Genomic DNA, 14,337 nt, shown 5'->3' on the forward strand with positions numbered 1-14,337 from the left:
GTTAATGTTTTACACTTGTACCTCACCTCGGAGTGAATGAACACGCACTGGGATGTTAGTTGTTGTAATTCGTCGTGTTTATCAAAGTGGTTGAGCGGCAATGATGTAAACACAACAACAGTAACACACGCCAATGATTGCTGAGATGGTGACATTGCGTTTTCGAGTGAACGCCAGTTGTTAAGAGTTTACTGGAATTGGACGAGTTTGCTATTCGTGCCTATGGTGGCAGCAATGTTCCAGGAGCTAGATGACAATGCCCAGGGTCTGCTGGCCACATTTAAGGGGGCCTCCTCCGAGAGAGAGAGAGAGCGTTTGTGGAATTTTTCTGTTCGTCCTCTTCCGTTTTAAAGGCGCGCAGACTAATAACAATGGTTTACAATGCGGTCCATAGTTCGTATTGCACGGCCACAATCGTCCCAGCAGACGCCATAGGAATGATGAGACACGTTGGCTTTCTCCACCAATATCATCCATAATAGTTTTTTTTGGGTTGGATCGCGTAAATAAAAAAAGCACACCGCTGTGCTGTACTAGAGACGAATTGGCCACATTCTGTTTACGTGACGACCCTTACTAGTTGGTTGTGTCGGGTGGTGGCGGCTTTTAACGACACATTTATCTACGCGATCTAACCCAAAAGAGCTCCTATTATGGAGGAACGATGAAGGTGCTCAGATGGGTGGATGATGGATGAAGATGCAGGATAACAATGGAGCGGCGGCCAAGGAATGGAACGCGTCCGAGGCAGACGTCCGCTGAGGCGATGGAGCAATTGATGAGATCTGCTTATCATAGGGTGGACTAACATTGTAGGATCGTGAGAGGCAGTGGCGGCAAGGGGAGGAAGGTTTCTTACAGCAGTGGATTGACTATAGCTGATGATGATGATGGTGTCGAGCAATGAGTCCTGATGATGATAGAAAACTGACTGAAGTCATTTCGTGAACAAAAATTGTAATCAACTTCTGTGGTCGTTTCCTCTGTCCCCGAAAGCTGGAAACCCCCTTGTTGACATGCTCGGCATTGACGTCGCCGTAGTCGATCCCCCCCCCCCACCACCTATCACCTCCCGTCCAGCGGCACATGCGGGGGAAGTGGCTGCGGCATAATGGTCAGCAGCAGCACACGGTACCTGCAATCTCAGAGGTCGCCAGGTTCGCGTCTATCTCCCGGCGTGGCAGCTATCCCCATCGGTCGAGAGAAACGGAACTGACGACCGGCAGAGTATTCGCGATTACTTAGATGTGCTGATGGTGATCTATTTACCCAAGGGGCCGTCCATAAATGACGTCACGCACCTGGGGGGGGGGTGTCAGACATTTGTGACGAGGGGAGGGGGGGTGAGAAATGTGACGTCACATCAAAATACGCAACTGTAAATAATATAAACACGTTCTACTGAATGAAATAGACTTAAATAAATGTTTTGTCCTACAACATCAGAGTGCAGCGCCACATTCAATACGCACTATAATGGCAATAGTTTAAAGCGATTTGAAGCATGTTTTATATCTTTTTGGGGGGGGGCAGAGCTTTGTGACGTCATATTTGAGGGGGGGGGGGTCTGACTTTTTGTGACGCCGTGTGACGAAGGGGGGGGGGTGGTAAAAAATCGTCCAAAATCGCGTGACGTCATTTATGGACGCCCCCGAAGGTGTCTCTGCTCAGATGAGCAAGGGGTGAGGTCACCCACCCACCCAGCCCCCCCCCCTTGTCAAAGGGGTGAACATTAACAGACGGGTATGGTCATGTGAAGGGACCCCTCCCCCAGCACAGGTGTGTGTGAGGTGTCACCTGCCCACCACAACACACCTGCAACCACCTCTTATCTTGGAGCCTATGCACGGCTAACCGTGCCGCGGTCGTTTGTGCACGTTGTTTCGAGTAAGTGTCGATTACAATTTACTTCGTTACGTACCTTTTTTTTGCCCTGTGGCTGTAGTGGTTGGAATTCTGCCGCAAGTTTGTTGAGCCTGCGGGGTGGGGGTTTTAGTGCCAATTTAGGCGGCGGTGTTACGGTACCGTCCGCGAAAACGTTTTGGTCGAAGACGTTTTTACCGGATCGAGTTGTTGGGGTGGGGAGTCTCAAAACGAGCAAGGGACGGCTGCTGAAGTCAACCTGTGCTGTGTATTAATTGGGGGTTTTTCTTTCTTTCTTTTTTCTCCCGCGTGTCGCCGTGGCCAGCCATGTCGGTCGTTGGCGATGTCACTCCGCTGGAAACCTTCGAGGTGAGTGAGGGCCCCGTCCATAGTGGTTCGAGGGCCTCGGCAAAATCTCAACATGTGGGCCCCCCCCCCTGCCCCCCGACCCCTTATAGGCGCGGGGTCTGGGGCAATCGCCCCAATTCGCCGTATTCCAATGATGGCTCTGGCCACTGCTTCTCGAAGCTGTTTACCAATCTAAAACAGATTCATTCCCTGTGTCAATTTGAAAAGAATACACGTGTTTACATGGATAATGCTACAATTGCGATTTCCCCTCCCCCCCCCCCCCCAACTTTTTGTTTGAGGAGCTGTTCTGTTAATCCTCCACGATCCCCGTTGAAATTGTGACAATTATTTGTATTGATTTGTCGGACAAAAAAAAACCTCCCGAGTGGCAACCTAGGGAGGACTCCTACCGAGGAGACGGAGCGATTTATAAATCTCCTTGCGTGCCTGTGCATGCCGATCGTTGCATCGCGCGGGATTGTATGAGATAGCTATGGTTTGTCGGGGGGGGGGGGAGAGTTTAATCCATCAGTGGATTGGCCATGGCCGATGATGGTGGTTATTTATGACACTTGCTTTACCCAGGAAAGCCTAATGGAGTCTTATGACACTTTGCAAAAGAGGGTCCTGCCAAGTGTTCCCAGGTAGAGGGTGTCTGGATTGGGGGGGGGGGGGGGTTAGGGATTGCTGCTGCGTGTATAATCCTAATTGAGTAACTTGTAATTTGGAAAATTATTAACAGTGACGCTAGTACACAACGAGCCTACTCTTGTGAAATGATGTCACGGGATCTTTAACGTCCACCGATTTGAAGCCGACTGCGCGTGGTAATGGTGTTACTGTTAATACACACACCGCAGTGATAACCAGGGCGGCCGCTGGGATTCAAAACCGCGAACCTCTGCTACCAGCATCGATCACGTTATCGGTGACATAAATGCTCGGCTCTGAACATTCGTGAAAAAAAAACAGTTTTTTAAAGTAAATGTAAAAAATCTGTCTGACAAGTGTGCGTGCATCTTGGCCCGTTGGTCGCCAGTTCAACAAACCCCTGGCCTGCAGTGGATAGACTGGCTGATAGTGGTGATGGTGGTGTTTAATTTGTTTATTGTGCAGTTAGACCTCGCTAAGCAAGGGGGGGGGGGTTTCCAGCTGCCATCTCCACCACGGGTGTGGCGCTAAAAACATTTAATCATTTCGAGACCCTTTTTAGTTTACTCAACTTCTGTTTTAGTTTCGGGGATTTCCCACGGAATTTAGGAACAATCCCCCCCCTCCCGCCACACCACCACCACCACAAATGTTTTCACTCTTGTTTAAACCTCCTCCGGTCAGTCTCCACCACCGGTACAATTTGAGAGATTTGAGTTCGGTCGGCCACCGCTAGAAGTGGTGTCCACGGGACTCGCTCGCCCGGACTTACACGACGGCCACACCGTGTACGCACAAACGATACTTGTCAACCACCTCGCACATTCTTTCTCCCCCACCGCCACCAATCGCCACCCCATCGGGGAAAAAAAAGAAGTCGTGAGGTGTAAGCCAGACTCGTTTGTGGAGCCATCCATTACATGACGAGCGGCGCAGACATCGTGACCTTACCCAGCAATGGGACATTGCACTTCGTCCGAGTACATGTGTTTCAAGGTACGTAGAATGTGAACATGTAACAGGGACAAATTTTTTTCTCTCGATCCGCTGCTGGATGACAGACGTCGTGCCGGGTGGGGTTGTCTGACCATACTTCACTGCGATGGTCGCTACGGGTTGATGGGGAAGTGGTTGGACGGGGGGGGGGGGTGGAGGCTCTAGACCAGTTCCGATTATCGTATGTCACTTGACGTGACCCGCGACTGGGAATCTCATTCCCAAGGGCTTCTTCCCCCACGTCATGTTGTCGGGAAGGCATAGACGTGGGAGCGTACAAGTACTGTCTCGTCCAACAATGGATTTTACTGCGGTGCCCTTTGCTGCGCCCAAACATAGACCCACTGTTTAACACGTAGGCTTTCGCGACCAATATTATTCATAATAAAGGTTTTTGGGTTAGATCGCGTTTATTTATAAATGTGTCGTAACCCTCCACCACCCGACACGGCCAATCAGCAAAGAACGTGACACTTTTCTTTGCTGATTGGCCGTGTCGGGTGGTGGAGGGTTACGACACATTTATAAATAAACGCGATCTAACCCAAAAACCTTTATTATGAATAGACCCACTGGACTACGGGACATGGTCTCAAAGGCTTTATAAGGCATATTTGTATTTGATGCTGATTATTATAACTATGATGGTAACTATGCAGGCGAGTGATGGTATAACAATACTGGCGATTGTAAAAATGCCGTTGGTGATCATGATCATAGTGGTGGTAATAATAATAATAATGCTGATGAGCACTACTTCACAAAACCCCGGCCGAACCGCATGACCCCATCCTCGCTGTCGCGTTGACCGTCCCCACGTTTGTTGTTTTATTCCCCAGATGCTCTTCCTCTTCGTCCTCTACATCCTGGGCAGCTCGGTCAGGTGAGCGCCGCGCTTGCACTCGCGCGCATGCACGCACGGCATGGCACTCCGGCTTGGATTTTGGGGAAGAAGTTCCGTCCACCATGCAGATGAGGCCACGAAATCAACCCACGTGCTTCTCGGTGCTATCGGTGGAATATTACCGTCACGGGATCATGAGAAGCGGCGGCTTGGGGGAAGCCTTCATTCAACAGTGGATTGAGCACTGCTGATAACGATGATGATGACCAATGAGCGTTATTAATTTCTGAATAGAGGATGGTGCTCTTATCCGATCTGGTGTAATTTCTGTTGCGGTGAGCGGTGTAACCACAAGGCGAATACTGGTATGCCGCACCATACAGACAAGTGCAGAGCGATAGACGCGACACGTTCACCTTGCAAAAGCTGAGAATAACGAAGCGATTTGTCGCAGTGGTGAATTGGTCAGCAGCAGCACGTGACTGGAGTTGTCACCCGTACGTCGCCAGTTTGATTCCATCTCCCGGCGTGGCGGTCAGAACAACAATGGGGTTAGTTACAATCGGTGCATTCATTCCTAAAGTGCCACTGGAATTTGCTCCTGGTGCCTGACTTTCAGAACCGTTAATCGGTACCCTGTGGTTACCAGTTTAACAATCCTCCAAATTAAATCCCGAAATCTGACGAGAATAAGCCACCATCGTAACAAAATAATAGTGCAGGCCAGAAAACCGTGCGTTTTTTAACGGCAACGCACGGACGTGTCGACAGCACTCGGCCATTTGCACATAATGCGCAAGCCATCGGCAGTTCCTGAATAACTGAAATGTGGTCCTCTTGTCCATGCTCAACGTTGAAATACATTTTCAGCAAACGAGAACGAGAACGAGAGCAGCAGCGGAGACCGAGACGAACAACTGTAGACTGGTTTGTTCTTATTATGGCTCATGGGTGAAGTCTAGCCACCAGTACTCGCTGCTGCAGGCTGCCTCTGCCGTAGCAACCTGACCTAAAGGTCCAAGGTGACGGGTCACAGGGCTCCATCGCCACCACGGCTGTTATGATGGCCACGACTTTGTGGTGACGCGCCTCTTGTGTGTCCGCTCTCCCCCGCGCTCGTCAGTGTGATTGGCTGCCTGTCCGTCATCCTCTTCTCCGTCTGCCGCGGCATCGTCGCGGACAAAGAGGTGAGCTCCTCTATGACCACCCTCCCTTCGTTCCTCCGAGCTCCTCACTTGGTTCACCCACCACGTGCGTTCATCCATCCAACGTCATTAATAAGCAGTCTCCATATCTTCTTTGGTTCTTTCGGTAAAGTCACGTAGAATGAGAATAAAATAATAAATTGATAAAATGAAATAAGGGACGAGACTGTCTGGTAGGACACCTCCAGCGCTGTCCTACCAGACAGTCTCGTCCCTTCACCTGATGAAGGCCGCTTGTGTTGTGGCCGAAACGTCGTGAGAATATTATTGTGTTATTTTATTTTATCAATTTATTATTTTATTCTCATTCTACGTGACTTTACCGAAAGAACCAAAGAAGATGAATCATTGCAGTCACGAAAGCTTTAAATCGAAAGTCTCCATATCCTTCCACCTTGTGTTCGTCATTCCCACCTGCATCCTTAATTCGGTTGTCCCACCCCCGTCCCTATCCACCCTTCCGACCCACGCATCCGAACTTGCGTTGTTCATCATCCACCCCACGTGTTCGTCAACCCCCACATTGGTCCACATCTTTCCCCCCCCCCCGCCCGCCCGCCTCTGTGTGCTGGCCGACCCCAGGTGCGGGTGCTGCTACAGCTGATGTTTGCCGACCTGGTGGCGTCGGTGCTGCTACTCTACTCGGCGACCGTGCCGCTACTGCCCGAGGAGCTCTACGTGTGGGTCTACGAGTACTGCAAGTACTCCGTAGTCGGAGCCCTCGTGAGTCCGTGACTACAGACCCCCCCCCCCCCCCCCTCACTGCACACCACGTTATGAGCACTTGTTAAACAAAAAAAAAGGCGCGAAATGGATTATCGTTTACGTCATCGCGCGGCCTGTAAAGCGTTGTTGTTGTGAAATGCGAAACAATTCCAAGGTTGGTGGCAAGTACTCGTAAATAATGATGCAGAATACACACGAAATTTTAAAGCGTCCAAGTTGTTTCCGTTAGGAATGCGCCCTGAGCGGAAACCTGGCCGCATCCATCGAAGAGTTTCCCAAAACGAGCGGTGCCGGAAGGGTGGCCGTTGGCGGGCACGGCCTGGGAGCCGCTCGTCACCATTCTCGCCAACCGCTGCCTGTGCCTTAACCCGTTTTTGGAAAGTGTCGCAGTATCCATGTATATGCATGGATTTTTTTTTCTTCTTCCGCCCTAGTTTTACCCTGATTTTTTTCGCTATCCATACGTCGTACGTAGCACGGTAAGCTACGAAAGCCGGCGACCAAATTTAATTCCCGGCCACGGCTATAACATCGATGGCGAAGTGATGCCGGAGCTGGACCCGGTCCCAGGCCACCAACCCACACCAACCAGCGGGGGTGAAAGCATGGTCAAACAATCCTCACTACTGACACGGTGTGGGGGGAAGCATTCATCCAGCAGTGGATTGAACCCGTGTTTGCTGTGCGTATGTCCTGGTGAATTATCTTGGCAATAAAACCATGATAAATCTCACGAGCCCGCGATGTACTCATTCGCCTACCTAGTGCCTGCACAACGAACTGAATTTGAAATATTACAATTGTTTTAATGTATTTTTACTTTGAGCGCAAAGGGGTGTGAATTTTCTCCCGTGTGTCCCCTGTCGCCACCCGCCCCCCAGTGTTTCTACAGCTGCTCCCTTGCGCTGGTGCTGGTGTACGCGCTAGAGGTTTATGGCAGCATGCTGACCTTCAGCGGCGTCAGTTGCAGAGGGTGGCCGGTATGTGACCGTTGCTTTTTGCGCCAATTTCTATTCGCGTCATAATTGCTGGATATATTTAATTTGATTCGCTCACTCTTGCAAATGTGACTCCTAAGCCTTGTCTCTCGACTTGAGCTCTCACCCGGGTTAAGCACGATCAATGTGCACGAGCGAGATCCGCTGTGACATTGTTGGTCTGGGACGCGTTTGAATAAATGTAACGAGAGTTCAAAGAGAAGCATGGAGGGGGAGCACCTGCGTCAGGGGCTGAGCTGATCTGGGAGCCGTGCAGGAGACGGAGGGAAACACGCGGGTGGAGCTTAATCTGTCCCGCGTCGTGACATTTTACACGCCAGGCTTGCGACGGGCCATTTGGTTGGTTTGTGACCCAGTGACCTCACGAGCCCTGTTACCTTGCCGATTTTAACGGTCGTGCGCGCCCTCTCCTCCTCTCTCGATGTCCGTGCAGGCGATGTGCCGAGGCTTGGCTCGCTGCGGCACGTGGCCCCTGTACATCTTCTGCTGGTGAGCCCCAGCAACACCGGACGCCACGCGACGCAGGCGCCATCACCGTAGAAATACCATGCGCACCGCCCACTTCACACTGAACGTTAAACATCCCCCGCGCGTCATTTGTAGCGAGCAGTCCGCGATTGAGTGTGCCGGTGTCACGGTCAAAATTTGCCTGTTTTTGTCAAATTCATCATCAAACTACGCAATTTTCATCGCGCACAGCACCCACCCCTCCCCACGGCTTATTGGCAGACTACCGTCTGCTCGAAGACCATGTGCTGAGTCGCCCTCTGCTACACGGGGACGGGGGGATAACTGCCTTTTTCGAGGTGCCCTCCGGGAAACTGAGATGTGACCAAGTTTCTTGTCACGTGTAAAGCCATCTCCGAGATGCCACTGGTGTCAAGGAGGGCGGCGTCTATCAAAACGCGAAATCATAATGGTTCCATTACATTCACACGGTAGATCATTGGAACGGTGGTTAGCTCGCTGCCCTGCAAACCCAACAACTTAAGTTTGCGTCCCGCTCGCCGACTATTTGAACCGTTCTTGGACCTCCTTTAGGTCGACTCTGCCTCGTGAGTACCCGGCGCGATGCGTAAACAGCGCCACTACGACGACCAAAGGCGTGGTGCTGGCCACATCCCCCGTCGTGTGCCGTGTCGGCCCCCGTAGATGACCCTCTCTAATGGCACTTGCCCCCAATAAGTCTGTTAAGGCTACACGGGGGATCTTTGTCTTTCTCCGTTGCCCCCTCCAGGCTGCTGCCGCCGTCCCTCTTCTCCATCTACATAGGCATCGTGCAGCGGCACCACAACCAGACCCTCATCACGCCCGTGTGGGAGAACGACCGTCACAGCAATGCCTCGTCGCAGTACTGCACGAGGTGGACTGCGTCCTTGTTGTCATCGTCATCGCATTCATCGTAAAAAAAAAAATATAGTTTTTTCAACGTTCCTCCTCCTCTGGGTTTTGCTGAAAAACCAAGTCCAGTTTTCCACATTCGCCCGTGACGTGGCAACTGGATTTGGTTGGCTCTGTCAGGTGGCGGAGGGTTATCGTAAAACATTTGCATTGCACCTATTTGACGCTCTAATCCCCTACCCCACCAAAAAACACAATTTTTGTAAATCTTCGTCGTCTCCGTCAACTTTTGTCATCGCGACCATATCGATAATCATCATCATCATCATCCTCATCGTAGTCCTTTGACTATCTCCTCGCAGTGTTTGGCGTTCAGTCGCAGACGTTTGTAGTAGTGATTGGGACAAAGCCACAGAGTGACACGACCACACAACTGCTAATCTGTATACACGTGTACGCCGAGCCTGGTGCATTGGCAACGGCTCCCTGTGTGTCCAGGGCCGTGTTAACCCTTAGGCTAAATAAGGCTTTAGAGCCTCATATTCTGTAGGCCCTCCGTTCCACTTTGAAGTAACAGCTGAGTGACGGTCGCACGGCCATTGGAACATTTTTGGCTTTGAATGACGACGACACTATTCATGACTTTGCCACGGCAGCTAAAACCTAGGAAAAACATGTTTTTGTTTTTTGCGGAAATGAGCCAAACGAGTGTTTTTTCTTTTTTTCAAATGTCTGAATTCCCCTCGAGTTAAATAATATGTAAATAAATGTTTGACCACCTAATAATAAAAAATATTTGTCATATGTAATGCATACTTAGGCCTTTCTCTCCTATTAGCCTTAAGCCCCTCGTAACCTTAATCCGGCCGTTCCGTGACTGCCACAAATATCCAGGTGTACTCACGGTTCGATTTGTGTCTCTACCCCCCCCCCTCCTCCAGGTGTCTCCCACTCATCCACCAACCGGACGAGTGCCAGGGGGTGAGTACGTGGGTGTTCGAAAGCTCTGTACATTCCGTCAGCAACGAGCTCGGCTCCACGGTTTGGGCGAATTCTGTCTCCCCCCCCCCCACCGCAGGTGGCGCGTGGCTCGCGGATTTCCACGACGCTCCGCTGACCGTGCTGCTGCGGCTGTTTTGTTCGTTTATCTGCTCTAGCCTCTGGAGACGAACGACCTGGCGAACAAGGAGAAGTTGATCTTCCTGGCTTACCTGTCTGTGGTCGTGACGACGTGTGGGGTAAGTGATCGTAAATAACGATGTCGACGCGCAGCGCATCGACACGCAGTATCCGCCCGCTCTCGTAGAGGGAGACGGTGAGAACGAATCGGAGGAACGAGGAGGAACCACGGACGAGTGGGAAGGCGGATGAGTCGGCACTACCAACAATTGCCCAAGCTGTGTGCGGTCCTCCCATATGTTAAAATGTCACCGACCAATTCGTCAGTGGTTGGGAGGAAATTGAAGCACCCGCAGAAAACCCACGCGCGGCGAGGGCGGAAACACTCCATCCTACACGGGAATGGTGTAGTCCACACACTGGCTACGGCTACTCCTCGAGCACCCACGGGAAGGGAGTTTTGCCACTATCGTGAGGCTTTCTTGCAACTCCCGTGGCCTCCACAACGCTGGGTCACAGTGAATGTCCCTTTATCAATTACAAGCCTACCCAACAGCCCCACATCGGAGGGGGGGGGAGGTGGGGAAGGAGGGGCGGGGGGTGGCTGCTGAGCCCACCTCCCTTCTACCCTTCTAAATTCTCATTAGCAGTAGACACCCTTGGTCAATCCACTGCTGGATGAACACTTCCCAAAGCTATCGCCACGTCTCATGCGATCCTTCAATTTAAGAGTCCGCCCAGCATCAGCTCAAGAGCCGATTATTCTATTAAAACATTTTTTTATATTTTTTTTAGTCACGTGAAAATCTGATGGTCGCACCTTTCCTCCCCCTCCCAGATGCTGTACTACCTGGTGCGGCGGGGGTACCGCGACATGTTCGAGCCCCAGAGCAGCACCGCGGCCGCCGCTATGGGCGCGTGTCCCACGGGGCGCTACTACCGCACGGTGGTCAAGAGCACGACGCTCTTCCAGGTGTCCCTCTTCCTGTGCTGGGTGCCAGGTTGGTCCCGACCCACGCTTTTACCCATCGGCGGCAGCAGCAGCAATGCTCAATCCACTAATGGTACGCGGGGGTCTGTGAGTGGGGCCCGCCCGTTGCTCGCACTGCTCTAGCGATGCGGCTCGTCCACGCGGCGCCTGCATGCGCGAGCGCCGATTCCCGGCTGCTCCGTCTCCTCGGCGGCCGTGCTTTCGCTCGCGTTCCATTCCGTGGCTGCCACTCGACCGCTATTTTTGGCCGTCATCCCCTTCAAGCCAATGGCGGGCCCTGCCTGAGCCCCACTTATTGTGCTAACGTTTTGGATTGCCGCGAACCTTGCATGCATTCTCTAATCGGTGTGTTCCTCTTGCTGCCTCTCGGTGCATCTCCCCGCGTGCATCTCCCCACGTGCATCTCCCCGCGTGCATCTCCCCGCGTGCATCTCCCCGCGTGCATCTCCCCATGATCTTTGGTGCACTTTTGCAGTTTTTTTGTTCAATTTTAACCTCCTGCTCGACTCGCATGATGTGGGCAGTGGGTGGGGCTACGTGGGTGGTGGGGGCAACAATGGGAGGGGCTAGCCACTGGGTGGGCGTGGTCATGCACAAGTGGGCGTGTCTGGCGCAGCAAGGCGCTTGCCCCCCCTCTCGTCACGTGTCCCAATTGTTAACGCTTTTTTTTTGTTCTGACCCCTAAAAAACACCGTCGTCTGTTCCAGCGCTGGTGATCTGCATGGTTTCGTTCAATTCCGACGTGCCCCACAGATCCATGATCTACCTGCAGGTGGTGCAGGTAAGTCCCCCCCGCACAACCCGTCCCACGTCATGACACTTGAAATTGTGCCAATTATTTTTTTTATCTTCGCCAAACCCCCCCCCCCCCCGTAACCGTTCGCAAATCCCCGCCATCGATTTTGCCGGCGGACGTGCTGTGCGCGCAGGCCTGTACACTGCCGCTCCAGGGCCTGCTGAACAGCGTGCTTTACGGCTGGCAGCGGCGCAGCTTCCGCAGCGCGGGCCCGGCGGAGGGAACGACGGCACTCCTGCAGCGTGAACCCGTGCGCTACCTCGCCCTGGCCAGCGCCACCTGATCACCGCCACTCCTGAAGAAAGATAGAGAGAGGCAGAGAGAGGGCCCAGGTGTGACGGGGGAGACTTGGGAGCTTTGGCAGTGCTGTGTTGAGGTCGGGGGCAGGCCCTCCGCCAAATTTTTGGTTCTTGCGTTGCTGGGAATGTTTTGCGGAGTTGGCCGTTCCGTTGTGGCCAGGTGAACTGGGGTCCAGGGGTTTGGTCAAGACACCGTCAACCATCGTCGTCCTTGTCATCGTCAAATGCCACCGCAAGCCTGGACTGTGGTGGACAACGAGCACTGGGGACTCGAACTCTGACGTTTTGTAAGGGGAAACCTGAACGAACACTTCGGGGGGGGGGGGGGGCGCGGAGGGTGATGGGGGTGGAAGTGAATTTGACAAATACCTCGAGTCTCAAAGATTGAGGAGAAACCTAAGTCTCGGGAACGATGCGTCTCTGCCGCATCGCCAGGCTGGGCAAGTCCACAACATCGGAAGCATGCTCTGTGAACACTTGAAAATGTTTTGTGACCTTTGGTACAATCGTGATCGTGATGCGGCTCTTTTTCGTCCGTTGTGGTTTTTGGTACATCGACCGGTGACGACTGTAATTTGGACAGAAAATAATGGGTACATCTCGATCGATTTTTTTGTCAAGTAGAAATGCTCAAAAAATTCTGGCATGTCCAGATGTATGCGGACGAAGCGGATATTTGGCATCCATGCTGAGACGGTGACGATGAACAGGAAGGGATTTATTTATTTTTACCACATAAAGCTTTCGTGACTGCAGGAATTCTTATTCTTGGGTCTATCGGTAAAGTCACGTAGATAGGTTCAAAGTAAATAACAAAAAACTACGACGTTTCGATCGCAACACAAGCGTTCTTCCTGATGACGAATGCTTGTGTTGCGATCGAAACATCGTATTTTTTTGTTATTTTATTTGAACCTATCTACGTGACTTTACTGAAAGACCCAATAATTTTAGAAATATGACGTCAACAAAAACATCAAAAATTTGCTTAATCGGCTACAGTTGGAATAAGCCAATTAACAGGAGTGAATTCTATGCAGTACTAGAATTAGTGTTTAAATGGTGATGATGATGGTTAATGTCGATGCTGCTTCTGACTCGGCACCTAGTGACCAAATAAACCCTGGATGCACGATCTAGTCCCATCTCAGGACGCTAAGCGGGAGTTGAGCCTCGTTACTACGAGGATGGGTGACTACGACCACCCACCACCACCACCAAGGCTTGCCAGGTGCTGTAGGTGTGTGGGGCTATCGGGTGTGGTCAGGAGACGGCATTGCCGAGTCTTCCTTCCTCGTGTGCAGGGGCGCTTGGGCTTTTATTTGACTTATTCTGTGTTCTCCGGTTACCTCCTCCTGTGCGAAGCCAGACTCATGATTACTCATGGGATTGGCCAAATATTCCAATGCAGGACCCTCCTGAAATATAATCTTGAGACTCGGTGATGAGGCTTTCCGAGGTAAATGAAAACTGTATTGTGACTGTAATAAAGTTTTTAATGTTCTGTGAACTGGTGAAATATCATACCGAGCCATTGTGTTGCTGTGTGGCTGTACCACTATCGGGAACGTCGGGCTGTGTTCGTGTCTGTCTTGTCTGCTGTTCACTTACAGCACTTGCCTCAAACAGCCTGTGAGCTATATTGGGGATCTTTGACTGATTAAAACCGGGAAGCGATTGTATTTGTTCTTCTTTGATTTTGCGCATGTGTGGTTGATGATGAGGTGTAATTTACTGTGCTGCGCTACAAACCGGGTTAGCCGAGTTCGATTCCCAATCGCAGCCTATGCCAGTGATTTATCTGAACCGTTCCTGGCCCTCCCCTAGGTCGAATGGGCCTCATAAGTACCTGGTGTATTGTGCGAATATCAAAACTCGGGAGATAAAGGCGGTCGGGCGTGGTGCTGGTCTAGCCACCCCCTCGTGTGCCGTGCTGGCCTTCATAGGTGCTCGCTTAACAGCATTTGCCCCGACAGTCTGTTAAGGCTGTACAGAGGGGATCTTTATATTTTTGATGGTCGAATAGCTGACGAGGTGTGCAGGCGGTGCAACTGCACCAGATCCCACGGGTCGGAGGGGTCCAGGTGCTGGGCTACCAAGAGGTGGGACATTGGACAAAGGGGGGTCCCTTTTTCATTCCATAAACCAGAAGCCCAC

At 51.8% G+C, this 14,337-nt stretch overlaps 1 protein-coding gene across 3 annotated transcripts in view; it reads left to right on the forward strand.

Annotated features, from left to right (window-relative positions):
• LOC116952343 (uncharacterized) overlaps nucleotides 1–13,858 on the forward strand; it is a 17,640-nt gene extending 3,782 nt beyond the window's left edge. The window contains exons 2-13 of one of the 3 annotated variants that reach the window (XM_076074220.1): nucleotides 2,189–2,232; nucleotides 4,701–4,744; nucleotides 5,829–5,892; nucleotides 6,493–6,633; nucleotides 7,518–7,616; nucleotides 8,068–8,123; nucleotides 8,872–8,997; nucleotides 9,917–9,956; nucleotides 10,133–10,213; nucleotides 10,933–11,158; nucleotides 11,793–11,866; nucleotides 12,015–13,858. In XM_076074220.1, coding sequence (XP_075930335.1) covers nucleotides 2,191–2,232; nucleotides 4,701–4,744; nucleotides 5,829–5,892; nucleotides 6,493–6,633; nucleotides 7,518–7,616; nucleotides 8,068–8,123; nucleotides 8,872–8,997; nucleotides 9,917–9,956; nucleotides 10,133–10,213; nucleotides 10,933–11,158; nucleotides 11,793–11,866; nucleotides 12,015–12,164 — 1,143 coding nt within the window. In that variant the 5' untranslated portion in view covers nucleotides 2,189–2,190 and the 3' untranslated portion in view covers nucleotides 12,165–13,858. The remainder of the gene's footprint in view (nucleotides 1–2,188; nucleotides 2,233–4,700; nucleotides 4,745–5,828; nucleotides 5,893–6,492; nucleotides 6,634–7,517; nucleotides 7,617–8,067; nucleotides 8,124–8,871; nucleotides 8,998–9,916; nucleotides 9,957–10,132; nucleotides 10,214–10,932; nucleotides 11,159–11,792; nucleotides 11,867–12,014) is intronic. The other 2 variants (XM_032971608.2, XM_076074221.1) reach the window with 2 other exon arrangements.
• The last annotated feature ends 479 nt before the right edge of the window (nucleotides 13,859–14,337 follow it).

The sequence above is a fragment of the Petromyzon marinus genome, chromosome 46 (assembly GCF_048934315.1).
Source record: "Petromyzon marinus isolate PM22_M1 ecotype Great Lakes invasive population chromosome 46, UKy_Petmar_22M1.pri1.0, whole genome shotgun sequence".
NCBI classification, from domain to species: Eukaryota; Metazoa; Chordata; class Hyperoartia; order Petromyzontiformes; family Petromyzontidae; genus Petromyzon; species Petromyzon marinus.